Source organism: Microcaecilia unicolor, chromosome 6 (genome assembly GCF_901765095.1).
Source record: "Microcaecilia unicolor chromosome 6, aMicUni1.1, whole genome shotgun sequence".
Taxonomy (NCBI): domain Eukaryota; kingdom Metazoa; phylum Chordata; class Amphibia; order Gymnophiona; family Siphonopidae; genus Microcaecilia; species Microcaecilia unicolor.
This window is the reverse complement of record NC_044036.1, coordinates 194,374,019-194,398,749: the sequence shown is the minus strand read 5'-3', so window position 1 is coordinate 194,398,749 and position 24,731 is coordinate 194,374,019. Positions and strand designations below refer to the sequence as shown.

At 41.6% G+C, this 24,731-nt stretch overlaps 1 protein-coding gene across 4 annotated transcripts in view; it reads right to left on the bottom strand.

The window, feature by feature from the left end:
- Positions 1-24,731, bottom strand: part of RAD54L2 (RAD54 like 2) — a 430,539-nt gene that overhangs the window by 138,307 nt on the left and 267,501 nt on the right. For all 4 annotated transcript variants that reach the window (XM_030205506.1, XM_030205503.1, XM_030205505.1 and 1 more), the window contains exons 12-15: positions 23,943-24,194; positions 4,566-4,684; positions 3,630-3,748; positions 2,583-2,682 (exon numbers count right to left, since the gene is read on the bottom strand). In XM_030205506.1, coding sequence (XP_030061366.1) covers positions 2,583-2,682; positions 3,630-3,748; positions 4,566-4,684; positions 23,943-24,194 — 590 coding nt within the window. The remainder of the gene's footprint in view (positions 1-2,582; positions 2,683-3,629; positions 3,749-4,565; positions 4,685-23,942; positions 24,195-24,731) is intronic.

Genomic DNA, 24,731 nt, shown 5'->3' with positions numbered 1-24,731 from the left:
AGTGCACTACGAATGCTAGCTCCTCCCACGACCAAATGGTTTGGATTTGGTCGTTTCTGAGATGGGCGTCCTCGGTTTCCATTATCGCTGAAAACCGGGGACGACCATCTCTAAGGTCGACCTAAATGTTGAGATTTGGGCATCCCCGACCGTATTATCGAAACGAAAGATGGCCGCCCACCTTGTTTCGATAATACGGGTTTCCCCGCCCCTTCGCGAGGACATCCTGAGAGGACACCCTCAGGAAAACTTAGGCGCCCCGTTCGATTATGCCCCTCCATATCACCTATAAAGCAAATGCCTAGTGACTAAATGTGTTTTCAGCTGCTTCCTGAGCACAATTATATTAACCATCATTATTAAACCTAATAGTAATTTATTTTACTCTATTGAAGTTTCAGACATATGTAATTATCTAATTTACAGGATATGCAGCAATCAAGTACTCTCTGATTTAAAATGGCAAATAGTTTTATAAATTTTCAATATTGATAACATGCCCTACTAAAATCACTCAAAGCATGGTACACTAGACCCCCATAAAACAAAGACAGTATAATGTTTACAACCCAATAAGTCTACATTCTATAAGAAGCCATGTTTTAACCAATTTCCAGAAATTTCATATAATCTATCCTGTCCGAATGGCTCATAGTAACAAATTCCATAACTCTGGACCACAATAAGCAGAAAAAGTGAAAAAGGCTTAATAATAATTCTTATTTAAAGTCCTCAATAAGTAATAGTGAAATGAAAATGTATATGTTTGTAACTACATATTGTTACAGTTCTGAAGTACTTTACAGGGATATTCATATTCATTATAATCAGTATTATGTCCCTACTGTTGATGATATTGAAATTGATATAAAGTTTATAGTACAAAATATCACGCATTATATTTAGTCTAAAGTAAGTACACAAAGATTTTGTTCTTAAAAGAGTTTTTTTTATTTATTGCATTTGTATCCCACAATTTGGCTTACATAATGCCATAATGGCAGTTTCGTGTAGCCATGGCTGTTTTTTAATCTAATTTTACTGCATTTTTAAATTTTTTGTTATGGCTAATCTTTTATTATGATCATACTTCCCACTGGCAGTGTAAAATATTGGTGCCCAGAACAAAACATTGAGGCTCTAATAACAGACCTTGAGGACTTAGAGAAAGGGCCCAGAACTATAAGGACAATGTTTCGTTTGCCTGGGTGTGAGGCATGTATCCTGGTTTTCTAAGGCTAAACACCAGTGAGCTTTCCTATGAAAATGTACTTGCAGGCCTACAAGTCTGATGTATCCAAAGGTCTAAAAGCACCACAGACATTTTGAAAAAATGTCCTAATAATGTGCTTCAGAAAGTCTTCTTCCTTTTTTGGATACAGAGAAAAAATGTTGAGGAAAATCATGCATGGAAGGTGGGTTAAAAAAGGGATGAAGAGTAACTATTTGCTGTCTCCCTTATCTGTTGTGCTTCCTTGTCTCTTCCTAGCAAAGCAATGAAGTAAATCTAATCATCCAAAATGATATATGAAGCGTAACCTGAAAGTAAGTGATACCACAGTCTGAGGTCTTGAATTAAGGGTCATAGACTTAGAGAATGACACAGGGGCCCACGGTAACCGCGGGGATGGGGACAGAGCTCGTGGCCATGGGGATGGGGCAAGGATGGGGACAGAGCTTGTGAGAACAGGGACAAACTTTGTTCCCGTGTCACTTTCTACTTTGAAGACTGTTAATGAACTGGACTGTTATTTATTTATTTATGTTTGATTGATTGATGAAGATGACAATATATATATATATATATATTTATTTTTTTTTTAGAAAAACAAGCAAACATGCTGGCCACAGCTAGCAAAATTTGCATGGGGGATCCTGCACATCTTGCTACCAGCACATCTTCTAAGAAGACAACCTAGAGGGGAGAAATATGCCCTATGAAGCACTGTTATGATTTTTTAATCTGTGGTGATCAACAATCTCAGTCTAGCTCTCTTGTCTTCCACAGACCTTCCTGCAGTAGAAGTTATTTCTCCCCTCTAGGGCATCCAGAACAGGTTGTATTTTGTACCCCTGGACATTTTAACAGGGTGGATTAGGATTCCTTGGGGTAGCAGAAGTCAGCTATTGTTGGGGTTGGAAGGATGGTGGTGGTGGGAGGGTTTATTATAGTTGTCCACTGTTATGATTGTTGTTTTCTATTTGTAATTTATACACAACAGTTGAACAGTATATTGTTCCTTTTTATACTTAACGCACAGGGATGGGGAGGGGACGGGGACAAATTTTATCCCCATGTCATTCTCTACATAGACTGACTTAATGTCATCCAAACAAGTTGACATCCACTGTACCTATGAACTTGTCATTCTATTCTTCTTAAAGAAATTACAAGTTCATGGCTAAAACTGCCAGAACATATTTTCTGCAGATGAAGTTTTCCTTTCTGTAAAGAGCTTCTTATAGTCATGGACTGCTGACATAGCCCTCTTCAGTCCCCCACAGTTCACTGACAAATCAACATTACTTTTCACATTCTAGTCACTTCTTATGTCACATAGTCATGGTGTTTGGACACTCACCGAGTGGAGAGCACAAAGAGCCAGACAAGGCTGTTGTTGGGGTCATTAAATTGGTTAATTAGTCGTTCTCTTTCAGAAGCTGAGGTGCTGCCATCAAGCCCTATAAAAGAAATAAAGGCAAGAATTTCTATTCCTGACAACACAGAACACTTTCAGTAATAAGAAAACCCAGAATCCTGTTTGTACCTGCAAAAGGTAGGAACCTACAATCGCCCCTATCTGTAGGGGAATTGCCAGGAATCTAGAAACTCTCATGCCTCTATATCAAGGGTCCTTAGCCCAGTCCTCAAGACACACCTAACCAGTCAGGTCTTCAGGATACCCACATTGAGTATGCATGAGATAAACATGCATGTTTTACCTCCATCATATGCAGATCTATTTCTTGCATATCCATTTTGGTATCCTGAAAACCTGACTGGCTAGATGTGTCCCAAGGACTGGGTTGAAAACCTCTGCTGTGTATATAAAATCTAAACACCCCAAATCTTTTCTGCCTGTGCCTAAGATAACCAGTACCTCAATCATCTTTGCTTGTATCCATGATCATTCTTGATCTTAGTTCCCTCTTATTACAGCCAAATATTTTGGGGTCATTAGTCATAAAATTGCACTTTTATATCCAGGGAACTTCCGGTCTGCTGAAGGACCCAGCTTATATTAGAGCTGTACCAAATAGCATATTTTACTATTCGGACGAATACAAATAATGAAAAATATGAATAATGGCACTGAGCTTTAACATAAATAAAAAAAAAAAACCCAATGTGAAATCTGAGATCAAGTGTTTATTTCAGTAGGATTTAGCACAGTAGAGCTACGGATTATTTGTATTTGCATTTAAATCACTATCTGGCCAAATACCAATAAAGTATTCGGGGCCAAATCGAATCAAATATAAATATTCGGTACAATCCTACCAGCTATATGACAAGTCCTGACACACTGATTTATGACAGAAGAATTAATTGAGGGATAAAAGTTAGCAGTTATGGCTGATTGTCCTTTGGCACAAAGCACGAGAATTAGAGCTAATACCAAACTTACTGTAATAGCTCACATTTCGAACCCATGTCTGGCCATCCTGCTTCTCTGTACAAGGAGGGGATGGCATTGGCCTCTTTGCAAGAAATTCTTCAATGACAGATAGTGTGGAAAGGCTCTGGCTGCAAAAGAAAAAATGCCGATTTTAAACAGTGAACTCTCATTCCAATACACCTGAAAACATTAATCACTTAATATAAGAGCTTTAGATGTACCATATTAGTTTAGATCAAAAGGTCAATTATCCTGCTCCACGTCATAGGTATTTAGCAGGATTCCAAGGAGTAGATCCATTCCTTACTGTTCACAGCAACAACCAGAAATAAGTGGTGGCTGCATGATTAATAATGGTTTATGGACATTTCCTCCACGTATGCTGTACTAAATGCCTTGATCTAGCTTCACAATATAATTGTGCACTAAGTGAAAAATACTTTCTCCAATTTAATTTAAATGTGCTATCTACAGCAGTACTTGGATGGTGTGACCTTTAGCCTTAGAACTATTTGAAAAGGAAAACAACCATTTCCTATTTACCTGTTTCATAGACCTATCTTCTTTGAGCTAAAGAACCTTAACCCGTTTAGACTATCACTTTGGTTGCCCTGCTTTTTACCTTTTCCAGTTCTGCTACATATTTCTGGAAATGGGATGACATACTAAGTTGAGGCTTTCCCAGATCCTTTTCTTGGGTGGTGATTTTTAATATGGAACTTGGCATCCTCTAGTGACCTGTTTCTGGCCTATGCTCAAATATTTCAGAATGACTGCAATTCTCTCTCAAGGGTCAAGGAAAAAAAAAAAGTAAGATTAACTAAAAAGGAAAATGGGAAGACATATTCTGTCTTTAGAAAGGATGAAAAATACCATTTTTGTTGCTCATGAAGGACACAATGGATTCAGAGAGAAAAAGGAAATGATGATTGTATGGTCTCTTACCTGAAAACTAGGATCTTGTCCCCAACTTTCACACTTTCCTCAATCAGGTGAAAGAGCAACACCATTTTGGGCGAGTTCTCTAAAACTCCTGTCTGGTAATCACAAAAAATATCCTTGGCCTGTAGAAAAAGACAACAAATTCCCATGACAAGAGTTCTCGTGACTACTGGGGTCATCCTTGTTCCACAACCCTAGTTCCTCTCTCTAATAATGAAAAGGTGTCATGTCCATAACTCAACCTCAGAGCTACAATGCTTCTAAACTAGATGGAAGAAGGGGTAGACAGCGGTAGGGCTGTTGCTATAATTTCCAACTTGTAAATTACCTGTCAAGTATTGTGCTTAAACTATAATTAATTTCCAAAACTCAGCCTGAGCTTAATAGCTCAGCTGGAATTTCTAGGGGTTCTACTAAACGTGACTAAGACTAAGGCCTAACTCCTTACCCTTTCCTAGTGATGTTACCCATTGCCATCAAGCTTCAGCATCTGAGTGTACAGGATATTTCTGCCACAAAGAAAGTCTAGTCCATCTATACTGGAAACAAAGTACCATGGTGTTGCACAATCTGCAGGTAATGTATTGACAGAAGCATAGGCTCAGGAACAGGTAATGTTCCCACTCTTACTGCTCGGCACCTGAGAAATGCTCCTCATGGTTCAGCTCAGATCAAAGGAAACACTGCATCATACAATGAAGGAAGACTTTGGGGTCTCAGAACTCTTTTTCTAGGTTTATATGTTTGAGAGCAGCGAGACAATGGCCACTTCAATCCACCCTCTCAAATGGCTGCATCAAAACAAGACATCTCAATCTCTCTGAACAAAAACAGGATCACCATATCACACAAGTGGGACTCCCTAATTACGGTTTGTCATCAACAAAAAAAGAAATTACAAAAACCACCAACAAGCAGGAATATAAGGTGGATAATGTGTCTGTCATGGGGTAGAGAGACAGAAAAAGATGGATGGAGGATGTGCGCGCCCTGGGAGGAGGAAGGCTGGCAAAAGGTGGATAGTGTATGTGTGTGCACCATGGGGACTGTGGTAGAGAAAAGTAAGGTGGACAAAAGCAGGGGTCTTGCTCGGAGTTAAGGGGAGAGTATAGGGAGGGCAGTGAAAGCTTAGGGATGGGGAGAGAGAATTCTAGAAAGCAGAGTGCTGCTAGAGGCTAGAGAACAGTTGAACAGAAAGATGGTGGAGGAGGGAAAAAAAACTGGTAGTATTCACTCCGGAGAACGAGTAGAGAAAACCAGGGACTGAACTTACCAGGGGAAAGCAAATAAGTCAAAAAAGAAATGGAGATGGTGGAACCTGAGGAGAGAAACTATTGTGGTATTTCATGCCTGAATTTTCCAATACTGTGTGCAGATATTTCCCAGGAGTAAAGCTATGAGGTTTTCAGAACTGGAGGTCTTGAAACCTTACATGAAAATCTGAGAAATTGGATTATTTCTCCCTCCCCATGGCGAATAAGAAAAAAAAAACCACTGACCTACAAGAATTTTCTTTTCAAGGTACCAGCCAGCCAGCCATGCTGCAAAGCTGACAACCTGGTGACTGTCACTACAAGTGCTTGCAAAGTGGTGATGGATTTATTGGCTGAATGTGGAGGCCTAACAAAATCAAATTTCAATGAATTGTGAGGTTGGTTTCATGAAATAAGAGGTTTGCAGCCACTAGAGCAGATTTGGCAGCACTGGGGTTGGACCTGCAGGCAGACATGAATGAGTTAGGCTGCTGTGTAGAAGAGGCTGAAAATAGGGTGGAGGAACAAGCTGGTCACATCTCCAACTTGGACTAGATGCACTTGGAATTAGTGAAGCATCACACAGAACTTCTGGATAAACTTCAGAATCTTGATAATAGGAGCAGGAGGAATAACCTTCACTTTAGAGAAAGCCCGGAGTACATGGATTGTGGGAAGTGTTTAAAAAATTTGCTAGCTGCCATCCTGGAAAAGGCCGGGGTTGTAGTCTCTCAAAAGGATATTAAAATAGAGCATGCACATAGAGCATTAGGTAATATACGATCTAACTTACCCAAGAACATAATAGTCTGCTTTCATAATTATTCAAAGACTCCATCTACTTGGTTGCTCGCAAGCAGGAGAGCATAGTGCGGAACTCATATAATATTTAAATCTTTGTGTATCTCTCACCAATTACATTGTGGAGGCACAGAGAACTGAGCAACATCATCAGGAAGCTCTACGAAGAACAAGTCTGATATCAATGGCCTTTCCCTTTTGGGCTGAAGTCCAGGGAAAATCCTAGTGTGCATTCTCAAGAGAAGCAGTAATTCAAATCATGTGCTCTCTGGGGTGGTGGTCTCTTGAGGATTCTCCAAAAGAGATTTCTGGCAGCCAAGATTCTGCATCAAAGTGGCAGAGTATCTCCAAGCAGAGCATGACTTAGGCAGCAATTGCGTCAGGCCCCTTGGGATCAGCATAGAGTTAAATGTATAAGACTTATGCTCTTAATTGGCTCTTTGATTATTTGATCTGAATAGCTTAAATTGCCTGGTAGAAGATGTGAATTCCAAGCAGTGTCTGCACCAGTGAACTTCTTCTACCGGAGGATTCCTGATTGAGATGGTGGAAGAATATCATGCAAGTCTAGGGAAGTGAGTGAGCTGTAAAGTTACCATTCCCTCCATTAATTTTGTAAAGAATGGAGTCTACTGGTCTATAGTTAGAAACCACTTGTCCAGGTTGGTTGGGGTCTTCTGGTATAGGTGTAATGATGATTGTGACCAGGCTTTGGGGAAATATTTCTTGTAACAGTTGCTGTTCGATCCATCAGAGAACATTAGCGTGGAATGTAGGTGGGCGGTGGTCATTTAGTGGGGAGGGCAGATGTCTAGTATGCAATAGGAGGATGCAAACTTTGAGAATGGTTTGGTAAAGGCAGATGTATGTTATCAAATTCCTTCCAGATTTGCAGGGGTGCACTCTTTGGGAGACAGGGACACTGGTGAGTCAAAATCTTTGTCAGTGGTAGGGGAGAAACCAATTCTAAGCTTATTAACCTTGTCCTGGAAATATGTGGCTAGTTGGTTTGCCAAGGGAGGTTCCTCTTTCATATTTTCTTCGGATTCCGAAGGTGTAGTGAGTTGACAATGGAGACATATTACTTCACCCTTTTTGGATCAGCTCCAAGTAATATTTTTTCCTGTAGTGGAGGGAGTGGCCTAGTGGTTAGGGTGGTGGACTTTGGTCCTGGGGAACTGAGTTCGATTCCCACTTCAGGCACAGGCAGCTCCTTATGACTCTGGGCAAGTCACTTAACCCTCCATTGCCCCATGTAAGCAGCATTGAGCCTGCCATGAGTGGGAAAGCGCGGGGTACAAATGTAACAAAAAATAAAAATAAAATAAAGTTGCAGCCTTTTTATAAATGTGCTGCTCACCAGTTGGTCCTGGATAGGTTGGATTTCTCTTTAATTCATTTGCATTCAAGTTTTCTGCATTCACGTTTTAGTTTCAGTAAGTCTGGAATGAACCATCTATCACTCTTCCATATCAACTTAGTTTTGGAACGGAGAGGTGCTATTTCATCCAGGATCTCGAGGCCAATTTTAGGCCAGATGATTTCCAAATTGAGTATTCTATCTTCAGGCAGTATCAGCAGTACAGCATCCCAGTTGTTGGGTTTTATTCTCCATCTGGATGTAATGAGCTTTTGCTGTAGGTTGGAGTTTTTCTTAAATTGGTTCCAGTTGATTGTAAAAGAGAATCTGAAGTGGTCAGACCCTAGTGATTCTTCCCAGCAAACATCTGATAGTCTAATAGTTGCGTTCATGTTTCCACTATCACTGAAGGTGACCAGATCTAGTTGATGGCCCTTGCTGTGGGCTGGTGTGGGGGAAGGTATCGCATAGTTTAGAGAAGACAGAAAAGCGCAGAGATCAGTCCTATTGGTGTCCGACAAGTTTTCTAAATGGACATTAATGCCTCCCAGAAGCAGATTATAGGAACTATCAATTGAGTTCTTTGAGACAAATTTGCAGAATTGAAGGTAAGCTTTAGGCCACTTATTGGGGGGGGGGGGGGGGGGGTGGCTGTAGCATCGTATACATGTTAAATAGTTTTGTGATGAAGAGTCTTTGAGATGGCATGCAATGATCTCTAGATCTGAAGTTAGAAGCGAGTCAGTAAGCAAAAAATCCGTTCCGGGACAGTGTGATAATTTTGTATCCTGTAGGAAATAGTGCTTTAATTGTGGGTCTTCTTCAGAGAATTGCCAGCTTTCTGTTAAAAAGAGGCATCCCGATTGATGGTCCTCTAGTCAGTCTTTTAGGAATGGCATTTTGTAGCCCACTGATCTAATGTTGAGGTAATAACAGGAAATGTGAATAGAGAAGGAATTGTACATTTTTTGATGCTGTATCTGTATGAGGGATTGGCCTTGATCCTTTGATCTTAGAGTGGGTTTGTTTTTGTATCTTTTAAAACATTTGTGGTTGGAGGTGCTTTGTAGGATTTCAATAGGGCGAGGTAGAACTTGCATGTAGTTGATCAAATTTGGGGTAGTTGGGCCCCAATTGGGTAGGTAAGGGTGAGCTGGAATGTGGATATAGTTGTGTGCTAGATTGAGAGATTGGGTAAGGGCCTATTGTCCACAACTAGTGAGGATTAGAAATTGACAGAGCCAAGGCCTTGGCACCATGATTGTTGTGTGTTGTGTCAGGATTCAGTACTCCAATAGAAAAGTCTTGAAGTGCTAATATGTTTTGAGTGTGAGGGGGGATTTTTTAACTCGGTTCAGAGTTTTGGGTGCTGCGTAAGGGTTCACTCTGGGTGTAGGATGTAAATGATATGAGGAGTGGAGTTGCCCTGTTTGTGCCCCGGGTCCAGCAACTCCCTGGCTTCCTGAGGAGACCATGTGGCTCTTCGCTCAATGTCTGCAATGTGTGCACAGCTCAGCTCTCCTCTTGGCATACTAAATTCACCGCTGCACTCAGGGGAAATCCTCCCACGTCGTCGTAGAGGTTGCTCCATTCCCCTGGGCTTCAAAATGGCCGATGCTGTCTTGGTCTCATCGTGTCCGAATTGTCTTTTTTTCTTTTTAAGATTTTTCAATTCTGCTTGATTACTGCATTTCAGTGTTCTCTCCGGGCCGACCAGCCCCTGTGCTGACCAGTAGCTCTCCTTCTAAACTTTCCAATGCGGCTCTGCTCCACTCTCACTGTCTCCTTATGGTCGACTGTGCAGGTCCTTCATTGCTTTTCCACCTTGGTACACTGGCTGTGCGAGGACCAAGTGCTTCCGTTCACTCCTGAGATGGATGTTGTTCACAAGAACCTGATGCCTTAAGTGGTAACCTCCCATGAGATGGGGTTGGTGGCTAATGCTTTTGTTTAATAGAAGCTGCTGGGTGGTTGGCTCCTGGTTATGCAGTAGGAGATGTTGGGGCTTGGTTTGTAGCTGGACAAGGGTTAGGTGAGGGGGTAATATTTTGGGACCAAAATCAAAATGATGAAGGGTGGTGAACAAATATCTCTATTCAACCCTATCACAGGCTTCTTTGTATCCATGGAGAGAGCAATTCATTTTTCTTTGCAACGACTTGCTAATGAGATAAGGTTGCAGAACAGAGATGCATTGTCACTAGTAAACCTATTAGAGACATGAAACCACATTGGTCTGGGTGAATGATATCTGACATGACAGAAGAAAGCCTATTCATTATGATTTTGGTGTATATTTTACTATCTATATTAGTTAGTGATTTTGGCCTGTAGTTTGAGACTATTGAAGGATCCTTCCCTGGTTTAGGGAGGCCTATAATGCGGGCCTCCGTGAATATACCGTCAACCAGCTCATCGTCAGTGATACTGAAATAAAGCATTAGGAGTAAGGGGGGCATTTGTTGTAAGAAGCCATTACAGTATTCAGCCGATAGGCCACCAGGTCTGGGAACTTTATTTATAGGGATATTTGGCTTTTTCATTTCCAATTGTGAAATAGGAGCTTCCAGCTTAGTTATCTGAATAGGAGTTAAATATGGTATAGGGAGTTGGTTAAAGAAATTATTGATGGCCTTATCCAAAGATTGTAATTCAGAAGTATAACAACTTTGAATAGAATTCTTGAAATAGATGTAGGATATCAGTGTCTTTAGTAGCTATGGTAGTAAGGTTTTTAACAGAAACCACTTTAGTTTTCTGGGTTGTTTCTGAGGTAGCTGGCTAGGAGTCAGCCAATTTTGTTATTTCCGCTAGAATACCTAGGGCCCAAATATGTTAAATGATTAGATGTTAATTTACTGAAAACAGCATTGTATTTTGAACGAAGAGTACAGAGTTCCTGGAATATTCTATAACTAGTAAAAAAGGCCCGTTTCCGAAACCAATGAACCGGGCGCTAGCATGTGGTTTTTTTTGTGTGTATGTGTCACAGAGTTATTTTGTGTGTGTGTGTGTGAGGGTGTGGTGTGTGTGCAGGTTGTTGATGTGTGTCTTTTTTTGTTTTGTTTTTTGCTTGGGGGTTGGGGGATGTGCTGTGCTGGCAAAGTGGGTTGGATGGTGTGTGGCTTTGAGGGTGTGTTTCTGTTGTATTGTGTGTGTGTGGTTTTGTCTGTCAAGGAGGTTTGTGGAGGGGGATCTTTCTGTTGGTGAAATGTAAATGTGGTTGTAGGGGGTGTCAGCCTTTGTTGAGTGTTGTTTTTTTTTTTGTGTGTGTTGTGCTGAGGCAGCAGTGTTGTTTTAGATGGGCGGAAGGTTGAGGAGCACGTTCTTTGTCTGTCGGTATTTTTTGGTCGTTTCAGGGCTGCTGTAGGGGAATGCTGGAAGAGAAATGTGCTGTTGGAAGCAGCGCCATCTTTTTCCATTGGGCTGGGGTTCTGGGCATCCTGGAGGTGGGTGACGGCTTGCCTGAGGACGGGGATGGTTGTTTTAAGTTGGCGGAAGGGAGAAGAGCACGGTCTCGGGCCGTCGGGGGGTGATCCGGTATGTTTGGTCCATTTCAGGCCGGCTGCAGGGGAATGCTGGAACATTTATGCGCTGCAGGAATCAGCGCCGTCTTTTTCCAGGTGCTCGGAGAATCCCCGAGGTGGGAGACAGCTTGCCTGAGGCTGGGGATGGTTGGGCACGTCCTTGGCCGCTTCGGCAAAAGGGGAAGAGGAAGGGGGTGGGGAGTTACCTGCAGCCGCCTGAGAAACCATGTATTCTTTGTTTGTTTTGTATTATTAGTTTGCATTTCTGTTGAAGAAAGAGTGGATGCCTTTCTAATGATGGAGGTGGTGCGTCGGTGTGCAGTTGTTTCGTTAGTTTGGCAGCCAGTCTCCAGCGATTCCTAGGCAGGGAAGGAGTAGGTCCTCCCCCTTCCTTGGTCGCTGTTTGCTGCTGGCTGGGTCGCGGGTAATCCTTCCAGCTGGGCCGCAGCTTGTCCTTGTCCCAGATGGTGACGGGCACGTTGTTTTCCGGCTCCTCTGACTCCATGTCAAGCGATCCCAAATATAGTCTGTGCTATAGGCCCTCTGGCACTCTTCAGTACTGGCATTAGGCATTTAAAAATTTCCCTCCCCCCTGGTCTATTTTTGCACATACCCACAGCAGGAATATTCTTCTCTCGTTCCAGCGGTGGTTCTGTGCTCTCCGTGCTGCACAGATAATGAGCCATTCTGCTGGGGAATGCTCCTCCCTTATTGTCATGTAGTTTCCTCTGATTGGTCCCGTCTTACGTTGCCTAGTGTTGCCTGGGAACGGTGTTGTGATGGTCCTTTGTGTTTCAGAATGTTGAGGGTGTTTTTTCTGATTGGTCCGTCATGCGAGGGCGGGGCAGAGAGACATGGTCAGTGTTGTGGCTTCACCACCATGAATCCATGAACCCTTCAGTGAATGACTGAGTGACTTCAGAATGTTGTCTTCAGAATGTTGAGGGTGAGTTTTATTATAGTAGATTATGATTTGAGGTGTAGTGTAATTCCAAGGTTCTAATTCTTGATTCTAATTCCAACATGTGTGCTTTATTCTGTTTGTGCCATTAAGCAGTGAAATTTATTATGATGTCCCTAATGCAGGCCTTGAGTCCCACCATACTGTTAATGGGGTATCGGAGTTGTTACATTTGCAGTATTCCACTATACTCTGATTGACTGAATTGCAGAAACCAGGGTCATTTAATAACTTTGGATTGAATCTCCAACTTGGTTTAGGTGATTCAAGACCAGAAAGTGTTAACTGTATGCAAACTGAAGCATGATCCAAGATAGTAGTGAGTAAAATGTCAGTGGAGTTAATAATAGGAACCACATCATTGGACACTAGAAAGAAATCTATGTGGAAGTGAGATTTGTGGGGACTGAAAAAGAAGGTGAAATACTTAGTAGTAGGATGCAGTACTCTCCAAATATCATCTAAATAAAGGGACTGTATAATATTATTAAGCATCAGTCTACTTCTAGAAGAGGAGGCCAGGCATGTGGATTGTCTATATAAAATAGAGTTGAGTACTAAGTTGAAATCTCATCCAATGATGAGGGGGGTGTTAGTGAATGGAGTTAGCATCTGCTAAATTTGTAAAGACAAGAGGGTTGTCACAGTTGGGAACATAGACACAACACTGAAGGAGATGAAAATCCCCTATCTTAGGGAGTGTTTTACTAAAGCTTAGCTTGAGTTATCTGCAGCAGGGCTCATTTTATTCTTATGGGCCTTTCTACAGATAACTTGAGCTAAGCTTTAGTAAAAGACCCCCTTAGTTTCCATATGTCCATCTACCTTCGTCATCTGAGGATATATGAAGAACAGGGATAAATAAAGATGTAAAAAAAAAAAAAAACAGCAGAGTCATTTTTTCCCCCAGAGCTGGGAAGAAAACTTCGAGTATATTTAGGGTGTTTCAACAGATGTATGTATTTTTCATTTAGATGAGTTTCTTGAAGAAATAGAATGGGGAGAGCTTAACCACGTATGACCAAAATTTCTGTTTTTAAAGGGGTTGCTAAAAACATTGATGTCAGAGACACAATATTTAGAAGATTAGACATTATTAAGAAACATATGATCCAAATATGGGATAGGCATACATCTTGTGAAGCAAAGAATTGGTTATGCATATTGTAACAAGACTTAGTAAGCAGAGACTGAGTACATAAATGCATGTAAAAAAATACCAGAACTGTAACCACAAATAATCATGGATGTGCCTGCATGAGATCAAGCTAATGGCTAGAGAGAGGCAGCATCCCACTAACAGTAAAGACCCATACTGAATATGACCAATTAATAAATACAGATATAGCACCTATTATAACCTAACATGTAGCAGAATAGCTTTGTTTATGTAGAAGGAAGACATAGTATTTATATCAGAACAATGTGAAAGACAGCCAGGGCTTTTTTTGAGGGGGTACTTGGGGGTACTGAGTACCGGCACCTTTTCCATTGTCTGCTAAAATTGACCCATGGTCCCCAAGTTATAATGAAAGAGCTCAGACTCTACACACCAATTCTGTGACTAGTTGCATGGGGCCTGCCTATTGTGGGATGAGTCCCTCAGTGATCACCCCACCCCTGAAGGGTGGCCTGGCATTTGAGTACTGGCACCTTTTTTGCTAGAAAAAACACGCTGAAGACAGCCATGTAAGGGTGATTACCCAAAATAAGTTCTCTTCAGAGGTTGAAAACAGAATTGAAATCTGTAAACAACAGTACTGCTAGGAACACTCACATAACAGTCAAGTATTTTATTTATTTTTTTTTTTTATTTGTAGCATTTGTATCCCACATTTTCCCACCAATTTGCAGGCTCAATGTGGCTTACATTTGCCGTAGTGGCGATTGCCATTTTCGGTAACAGAATTACATTTGGTATTGCATTAAAGGTGCATACATACATGATAAGGAAGAATACATTATGGTGATAGATTGAAATGTAACATATGTTACATCATCAATTATAGAGAAATCATTTTCAATATAAGGATTAAAGTGGTATTGCATTAAGGTGCGTGCATACATGGTAAAGAAGAATATGTTATAGGTTCCAGAGTACTAGTTTAGCTTGTAACATTTGTTAGGTCGTCAATTATATAAAAATCATTTCGACGTTAGTATTAAAGTGGTATTGCTCATCCAAGAGCTTCTCCGCCCAACGGAAACAAGCTCTGGCTACCAAGCCCCCACACACAGAGGCTTGCAAGGCCAAAGCCGACAAATCAAAGCTGCGCTTCAGAAAGGACTCTAGCTTCCTATCCTGAGGATCCCGTAAGGCTGTACCGCCATCCACCGGAATGGCCGTAGCCTTAGTAACCGCCATAACCACCGCATCCACAGTAGGTGGTTTCAGCAGGGCCAAATCTTCCGGAGGCAAGGGATACAGCCGCGCCATAGCCCTAGACACCTTACAAGCAGCCTCCGGCACAGACCATTCCTGAAAAACCATGTCTCTAATGTCTGAATTCATGGGAAAGGAATGGGAGGCTCTCCGAATCCCCTTAATCAAGGGATCTACCTGGGGTCCCTCCGCAGAGGGAGTGGCCGCCGGAGCAAACTTCAAAGTACAGATCACCTGATCAATGAGCTCTAACAACTCCTCCTTATGAAAAATGTGAACCACTGAAGAATCTTCCCCAGGCCTTAGCCCATCCTGATCCTCAGACTCATCTAAGAGATCTTCCTCTCCTGGGTCACTCCAAACCTCCGACCCAGGCAGAGAAAGTATCTCCATAGGCTCCAAAATATCCACCTGCGGGCGCTTAACTCCCACTGAGCTAGCAGCCTCTAGGGAACAAACAGCCTGAGAGGGGCCAGCTCTCCAGGCATTATACAGAGACCAAACAAACTCAGGGGGGAAACCAGACCCCCCCCCCCCCCGATGCTGCTGAAGCCCCAACAACACTTCCCGCAGTCTCCGCGACGGACCCCCCTTGCTCCTGAGGCGGCAGGTCCATCGCGTGATCCGCGGCTAAACTAGGCGCGCTTCCCGCCACACATGGGTCCCCCCGGCGCTGGAACGGAATGCGCGGGCAAAAGGGCTGCGCTTCCTGCCAAAAACGGCTCCATCGAGGCCGACCCGGGATGCGCAGCCAAAATGGCCGTGTTTCCCGCCAAAACTGGCCCCGCTGTTGCCGGCCCAGAATGTGCGGTCAAATCGTCACCCAACACCTCCGCCAACTCAGGGGAAAGCACGGGGGGCAAAAGCGCTGACAACGTAGGCTCCCCACAAAATTTACATTGGCCACCTTTCACTTCAACACCGCGCATCGTGCAAAACCGACACCTCGCCAGCTTAGACATAATGGCCACGAACACAATAAAAACAAACAGTTGCTTTGTGCTCTGACAGACTAATAGGCAAAACCACCTAAGGCAAGAACACCCTTGAAGACGTTTTATCTCTGGACTGCCACAAGAACAGCCAAAATAGCCGCCTTTTAAAAACGTTTAATTTTTTTTTAAACCTCGTTGCTGATGCCTAAACGCCTCAAGGGTACAGAAAGAGGTCTGTAGCCAAGGTCAAGCAGTCCTCCAGAGGAAGAGCACAGGGGGAGGGGCCCGGCCACCCGGGTGTGACACCTCACAGGGAATAAGAAGCCCCTTAGGACTTACACCCTGTAATAGAGATCCAAGTGTGGGTTCGCTAACATTTACAACCCAACCTAGAAACCCCAAACGGGCCTACCAGACTGAGTACACTGCACAGGCTGCACACATCTACCCTCTGCTGAGACTGAGAAAATACTGGTTAGTAGAGGGTCTGCACAGGCTACTTGTATAAGAAGTTTTAGTGTTTTCAGTCTCCCTCTGCTGGTAGGAGTGCATAACCCAAGCGTCTTGAACGGTCTGGAGGATTGCTGAGGAAGCATGCATTAAAAGTTATATGTAAATATTTGTTTTGGATTGTTTTAGCAGACTAAAGCTTTCTTTTTCTATGTATTTTAGTCACTTAAACATTGTTTTTCACATAAAACACTACTCTTCCATCCCCTTTGGTCTTCCCTATCTTTTGTAAAAAGATTATAGCCCGGTATTGTTGGGTCCCATTCATGGGATTCACTGAACCGTACATCTCTATGATTTGCAATAATATCCAAGTCTGCCTAAAACACCACGGCTTGCAAATCCTGAAAGTTTTTACTTAACACTACAAGTGTTTATGCTCATTGCTTTCCGTTTGTTGCTAATGAATGAGTTGTCTAAATGTTTTTTGTCATGTTTTTGCTGGGTGTGACTTCCTGAATGTCCCTGCTTGATGCTGTCATAACCACTTCCTAGTTTAAATGTATGGTCTTTTGTGACAGTTTGTAAAAGTATTTAAAATATGGACATTAGATTGGACACTATGTTGCTGTAGGGTTAATGTCCAGTTAGCTTTGGGATTATTTTAAACATGCTCATAATGGAGGCACAGGTAAATTTCCAAGCAAGCAATATTTTCTGAATTATGACACTTATGATATATTCAATCCTTATTTCATTTAGTACAATTAATCTTTATTTTTATTGATTTTCAAGAAATTCTTAGCTGCACAGAAAGAAAAAAAAAAAAAGAGACATAATCCAACACTTGGCAACCCTTAACTGAATTTCTTAAATAAAAGATAAGAGTTCCTTTTCACAAATTAAAATTTTGACATAGGCTTTGGTTTTATCCCATTTGGACTATTGCAGTGCCCTTTAAGTTGCAATTTCATTACAGTTACAATATAAACTATAACCAAGTCAAAATACAGTAGCAAGGCTGATTTACAGGATTAAAAATATTTGATCGAGTGACACCATTATATTGAAATCTCCATTGTTACCCATAGCTTTCAGAGTTATATTTAAAATTAGTTATTTAGTACAAAACTTTTTCAGCGCATCATCTCTTTTTATGTTTAATTTCCTTTCCATTAATTAAACATTTCCTAAGATCACAAAACAATATGATCTTGAATTTTCTAGATAGTTAAGGGAAGCTATAAAACATCTTTAGTGTTTTCTTTTTCTTACAAAGTTGTCTTAATATGGAATAATCTCCCTTAATCACTGAAAACTCAGTGTGATTATTATATGCTTTATTGTAACTTGAGGACTTACCTGTTGTCATGCTTTTTAGAAAGGGCAAGATGTTAAAATTGAATTGTAAATCTTAGATCTGTATATATAAATTGATTCTTATATACTAGGTTTTGTCTGGTTTGAGCTCTTTTGTAATCTGCTTCAGGCTAATAAGGGGTTTAGTGGAATACATGTATGCAGAATTAGAAACATTAGTGTTACTTTGTCAAGGAGCACATTGCTGAAGATTACCTTCCTTACAGAGAAGACAAAAAGATCTTGCCTTGGAAACCAGTAGAGGCGCTTTGCCCTGGAGCATATGCATCCTCTTCATCTTTGTGTTTTGTCATATTTTATAAACTAATTCTCAAGAATACCACTCACAAGCTGACAAATATTAAGTGGTAATTTTGAAATACAACTGGGCTTTGGCAGCCCTGGTATTAATTAGTGTGCTGCACAGAGCTGTCTATAAGATTCTACTGAACACAGAATTGTAAGATAGCCACAGCCCTCACATTTCCACACCCCTCTTGTGGTTATCCTGTTTGGAAAGTAAACCCATAGAAGGGCTGTGGCAAGTGGTAAATGGGAAAGTAAAACTACATTTTGCTACAAATTCTCAAGTAACCTTTTTTTTTTTAATGGAGAACATTCTTACCAGGTTTTGCTTTAAATGAAGGCTCCCAGGCTGAAATATAGCTGCCCTATCTTTGCTTCATGAAACGTTGCCCAGTTTATTTTATCTTTGCCCTCCAATGCAGTCCAATCAGCAGTACAGCTGAAGAAATTGAAATGGTCTTTTACTGAAGGTTAGCTCAAGTTATCTGCCGCAAGGCCTATTTTATTCCTATGGGCCCTGCGGCAGATAACTAGAGCTAATCTTTAGTAAAAGACCCCCTGAGTGTGAAGAAACACATGTGATCTCACTCCTAACAAGACTAACCAGGAATGGATACCAAACACAATAACCAGCAATGTTATGCTGTATTTTCACCATGAGAACAGATCATAATCAGCAGCAAATTACCTACAGTACAGACTGGTGTGAGACTGTAGAATGACAAAACAAAAGCACAAGGAGCCTTCAAGACAGGGGCCATCAACTCAACTTAAATTTTATTTGACAGACCCAACACGGTCCACGTTTCAGCAAAACTGCCTATGCCAGGGGTCTTGAAAATGGTATGCAAAGTCCACAGATAGCATAAAACTGTAGTAAAGCACTGCTTAATCTGAGGACACTAAACAGACGCCAATTGTAAGTTCAAATGTAGCTAAATATGAATATACCAACATCACTGCTTGACCGGAGACCGGCAGAGATGTTGGTATACTCATATTCAGCTACTTTGAACTTACAATTGGCGTCTATTTAGCATCCATTGATTACACATAAACTCCAGTTTATTTAAATGTATACAAAATATCTTTATTGAAAAAAATGTGCCTTTATCCATTAGCACTACCTAAAATCAATACTACAATCATTCACCATTCACACATAGTACCTGACTAAAACCTCTCCAACCCCATTTGCTTAAATATACATACAACGTTGTTGTTAACAATTATTAATTCTCCCCCAGGTTTCGGATCACTATTAATTTTCAGTTGATTTTCTCATCCCGGTTTTCCACTCGGGTATTTTATACACTCTGAACTTCAATCAGGGCCAATTCCATCATCAGTTCATTTTGTAATAGTCTCTGATGCAATCCACCTTTACAACGTTTAGTATAATGTCTTTAAATCCTCCACAGGTACACGGGGTAACCACTCCTGTTTTTCTCATCAACTGTTCCTCATGTGAATGCCGGTTCCCCAATGCTGGACCGCATTTCGTTCACTTTATCAGGAGGAACCACCACAAATCTAAAACAACACAAACCCATTACCACCCCTCTTTAACTCAATTCTTATATCCTACTCAATCGCAATATAAATTCAAAAACCACACTTACTTTCTCAAATTATACTTGCTGCACGCCAGAGTGGGACATCCCAACGCGTGGGCCAACACCCGCTACGCTGAAGCTATCTGGAGGGGCTAGAGCGCCATCTTTAAATGATCATATTGCTTACGTCACCCAACCTATTTTTCTTAAAGCAACACTGCCTCAAACCCATTCAACTTCCTGATTAAGTCCTGCAGGTGCCACATAAAGGCACATTTTTTCCAATAAAGATATTTTGTATACATTTAAATAAACTGGAGTTTATGTGTAATCAATGAATGTTGAGTAACTCTAGTAGGTCTAACGTGTCCCTATTTAGTACTATTGTTAAGTAACACCAAAGTAGGGAAATGGCTGCAGCTGGATGGGACTCGAAGGCGGGGTTAACAGAAGACCGCATCACTGAATTGCTGGGGGGGGGGGGGGTACGGCTGTTCTCAGGGGAAGTACATGAACAGGAAAGTAACTGGGATGAGGTTTTGAGGGTACATATGGCGCTAGTAAGGGCAGAGTTCCACTCGGTGGCACTGATCGAGTATTGTCATGTGCAGCGGGTCCCATGTGGACTGCAAATGTCTAAAGAACCGAGATTTCTCGGAAACGATCAGTATGTCACCCGATGGAATGCGGTTATAACTCAATGTTCCCTGGACCTCATGTTGTTGAAGGTGGATGTGTTACAGGATGAGATACAGGGGCATAGGGATGAGTTGTTTCAGAAACAGAACGCCATAAAGGGGATTCAGGACAAATCAGTGTTTGAGAAACATTTAAGTAAGCATAATTTGAAAATAGAGGAATATAAAAAGGAACAGAGTCATCCAAGTAGCGAAATTCCACAGGGATGAGTATGGTTACACTAAAGGCTGGATGGACAAGAAACAACGCACTCGTAAGGGTAAAATAGGAGGTAGAAAAGTGCAATTTAAGTTGTCCTCCAGCGAGTCATCTGGTGATGAGGAAAAATCATATAAACGTAGTAAAAGTGGTGTAATGGTGATACAGAAGCCTCAAGCTCAAACAGATGGTTTACCTGATTCTTTTTTACGGTTACCAGAACAGGAGGTAAATGTACCCAGCGAACCCAAGGAAATAGGCAAGGGGGTCAAAACGAGAAAAACACTCAAGAAATAAATAACAATATTATTAATATATCGAATGGCACATTGTCTGTGGCACAGGAGGAGATCTTGGGTAAGGGCTTATCGTTTGTACCTTCCAACAGATACGACGCTTTTGAGACCAGACGGCTTTTTCAAGGATCTGAGATTGTGATTACATTTTGGCGACACTGGGGATAAATTAGATGGTACAGTATTACCACGCACGGGATATAAGTCTAGGTGGGTCCCCCCTGGGATAGTGGACCCTATGATCCAGGCTTATCAAAAATTGGTGTTGACCGATGTAGCCAAAATGGAAGCTCTCCGGGGAAGGGAATGTAGTAATATTTCTGGTAGACAGCGTCGGGGCATCCAGGATCTAGCTAATAATCATCAGATAGTTATACAAAGGGCAGACAAGGGTGGGTCTGTTGTAGTTATGGATAGGGACAAATATGTGCAGGAGGCAATGGGACAATTAGCTCAGACTCAATATTATAAACAGATTGATAGTGACCCTACGATACAATTACAATTTGAGATTGAGGAATATGCGGGTAAAGCCGTTGTTGAAGGTATATTTACGAGGGCGAAACAAAGGTTTTTATGTCATCCTTGCCCTAAGATACCTTACATTTATTTTGTCCCGAAAATCCATAAGGCTACAACAGACCCACCGGGTCGCCCTATTGTCTCTACACGGGATACAGTGTTGGAGCCCTTATCTAAGTACGCAGACATGTTGCTTAACCCTATGGTCAAAAAGGCGGATTCGTATGTGAGGGACTCTATGCATTATATACAAATGCTGGAGCATTTAGAACCAGTTGGGTGACGATTTTTATATGATGGGGTTGGACGTCATCGCCCTATATACAAATATCCCTCAGGATAAGGCCATACAGGTAGCCTGTGACCAATTTGAGAAGATGCACATGCCTGAATCAAAAATTGAGGTGTTAAAACAGCTGTTGACAGTTGTTATATGTCACAACTATTTTGAATTTGGGGACCAATTTTATAAACAGGTCCAAGGGGCTATGGGGGCGACTGTCGCGCCCTCATTAGCTTGCCTCTATATGACCCAGTTTGAGAGAAGGTATGTGTACAGGTCTCAGTGGTACAGGTATATCGTTTCATGGAAGCGATATATTGATGACTTGGTGTTATTCTGGCGGGGTCCCATAGCTGAACTGCGGGCCTTCTTGGAGTACTTAGATACCGTGGACTCTAATATTAAGTTTACCTCCAGAATAAATCAATACGAATTGGAATTCCTGGATATTAAAATTACTAGGACACCCGATGGAGGATTTTCTACGACTATTTTCCGCAAGCCGACCAACCACAACACCTTACTTCATTATCAAAGTTTTCATCATCATGGTTTAAAGCGAGGTGTGCCGGTCAGTCAGTTGTTGCGGTTACAACGGTTGTGTTCCTCTACTATGGAATTCAAGAAGCAAGCCAATATCATGATTGAGAGGTTTATAGCCCATGGGTACCCCTCGGGGGTCCTCAAGAAAGCGTATAAAAGGGCCCTTTATACTCATCGATCATGGTTGTTTTGCCAAAACCAAGATCTCCTCGAAAAGCCTTGGCATGTGTCATTCCATTTTCACAGAAAGCGTCGACCATCTGTGAGATTATCTGTAGACATTGGCAAGTGCTCTCAGTTCACCCTGAGTTCAGGGAACGCCCTAAGATGGCGTATAGACGACAAGCGAATGTGGGCGAACTGTTGACGAGACCTAGTCGGAATATTGAGGAGGGCAGACACTCCCCTTGTGGGAAGTGCGTGTACTGCCAATATTCTTTGGATACTGGGACTATCCCTATACCCCATAGTGACAAGGTATTTAGCCTGTGACAAAACACCTTTTGCACTAGTGCACAGGTAGTATATTGTATCATATGTCTTTGTAGTTTGTACTACATAGGGCACACTAAACGCCAGTTAAAAAATAGGCTAGCGGAGCATTGAGTAATCTACAGCTCAAAAAGATGATTAATGCTCTCATTGCTCATTGGGACGCACTTAATCATTCTATAGAACAGCTTAGGTGCGTTATCTTGACACAGATTCCTCTCAGTAATAATAGGGGGGGAAACATCAGTTTTCATCTACTATCCTTTGAGCAACGATACATATACACATAGGGAACAGTGGCACCTGCAGGACTTAATCAGGAAGTTGAATGTGTTTGAGGCAGTGTCGCTTTAAGCAAAATAGGTTGGGTGACGTAAGCAATACGATCATTTAAAGATGGTGCTCTAGCCCCTCCAGATAGCTTCAGCGTAGCGGGTGTTGGCCCACACGTTGGGATGTCCCACTCTGGCGTGCAGCAAGTATAATTTGAGAAAGTAAGTGTGGTTTTTGAATTTATATTGCGATTGAGTAGGATATAAGAATTGAGTTAAAGAGGGGTGGTAATGGGTTTGTGTTGTTTTAGATTTGTGGTGGTTCCTCCTGATAAAGTGAACGAAATGCGGTCCAGCATTGGGGAACCGGCATTCACATGAGGAACAGTTGATGAGAAAAACAGGAATGGTCACCCTTCACCGTGTACCTGTGGAGGATTTAAAGACATTATACTAAACACTGTAAAGGTGGATTGCAACAGATGCTATTACAAAATGAACGGTGGAATTGGCCCTGACTGAAGTTCAGAGTGTATAAAATACCCGAGTGGAAAACCGGGTTGAGAAATTCAACTGAAAATTAATAGCGATCCGAAACCTGGGGGAGAATTAATAATTGTTAACAACAATGTTGCATGTATATTTAAGCAAATGGGGTTGGAGAGGTTTTAGTCAGGTACTATGTGTGAATGGTGAATGATTGTAGTATTGATTTTAGGTAGTGCTAATGGATAAAGGCACATTTTTTCAATAAAGATATTTTGTATACATTTAAATAAACTGGAGTTTATGTGTAATCAATGAATGTTGAGTAACTCTAGTAGGTCTAACGTGTCCCTATTTAGTAGTCTATTTAGCATCCTCAGATTGAGCAGTGCTCAACTGCAATTTTGTTATCTGTGGACCTTGCGTACTATTTTCAAGACCCCTGACGTAGGCAGTTTTGCTGAAACATGGACCGTGTCGGGTCTGTGGAATAAAATTTGAATTGACACCCCCTATCTCGAAGGCTCCTTGTGCTTTTATTTCTTTGCTCCTGTGCGAGTGTACTTTAGTTTCCCTCTCCAGTGTTTCCAGAAGTAGCACATGAGGTTACTCCTAGATTCATTTTGTGACTCCCACCCACCGGTTTACTGTCATTGTGATAGGATAAGATAACAACATGGCCCCAATGAAATACTTACCCATTCATAAGTGACAACCTGATTAGCCTTCTCCTGAAAAGTATTCAAGGTCATGCCCTGCAATAACTTGCTGTTAGTAGCATCCCCAACTGAAAGTGACATTGCGTTATTCTCCAGTTTAATTTTTGGTCCCTGGGGCTGGCAGCGGGCATTAGTACTTGTTGTACCCAAGTCATCCACATCTAGATCCTGCTCATTGGCCAGGTTTTCTTTCTGGAGTGCCTCATACAGAACATCAGGGTGATTCCAGATCTGAGGAAAGAGGAGCCAGGGAAAACACATCACTCAGTATAAATGAACAAAGATAAGCCAGATTTTTTAAAAAAATTTCCTTGTAATTGCTCTGCCAGAAGCAAAGCTTCATTCCTCGATCTAACTTTTCCAGTAGGAACAATCAACACCCAAGCTTATAAGGGAATGAGCTGGGATGGGATTTGACAAACTACCTTTCTGTGGTTACAATCAAAGTGGTTTGCATATTATATATTGGTACTTTGTCTGATCAATGGTGTTACCATTTGGAAGGGGAAACAAGTGCTCAAGATGAAGCTATTAAGAGCCTACAGTTATTTTCCCCTTTGAATCTTCCCACAACAATGTATTCCTTCACAAGACAGAATGCAGCTCCCACCATTTCTTTTCTATCCACTGGTCAATCTGCACACCTGTAAAATGTTTGTGTTCCATCCTGTTCCTTTTATTGTTAGTATTTTCCTGCATTTTTTTTCTTGTTCCAGGCATTTGTCCCTGTTTACTCCCATGGTGTGGACTATATGATTTACAGTTGTC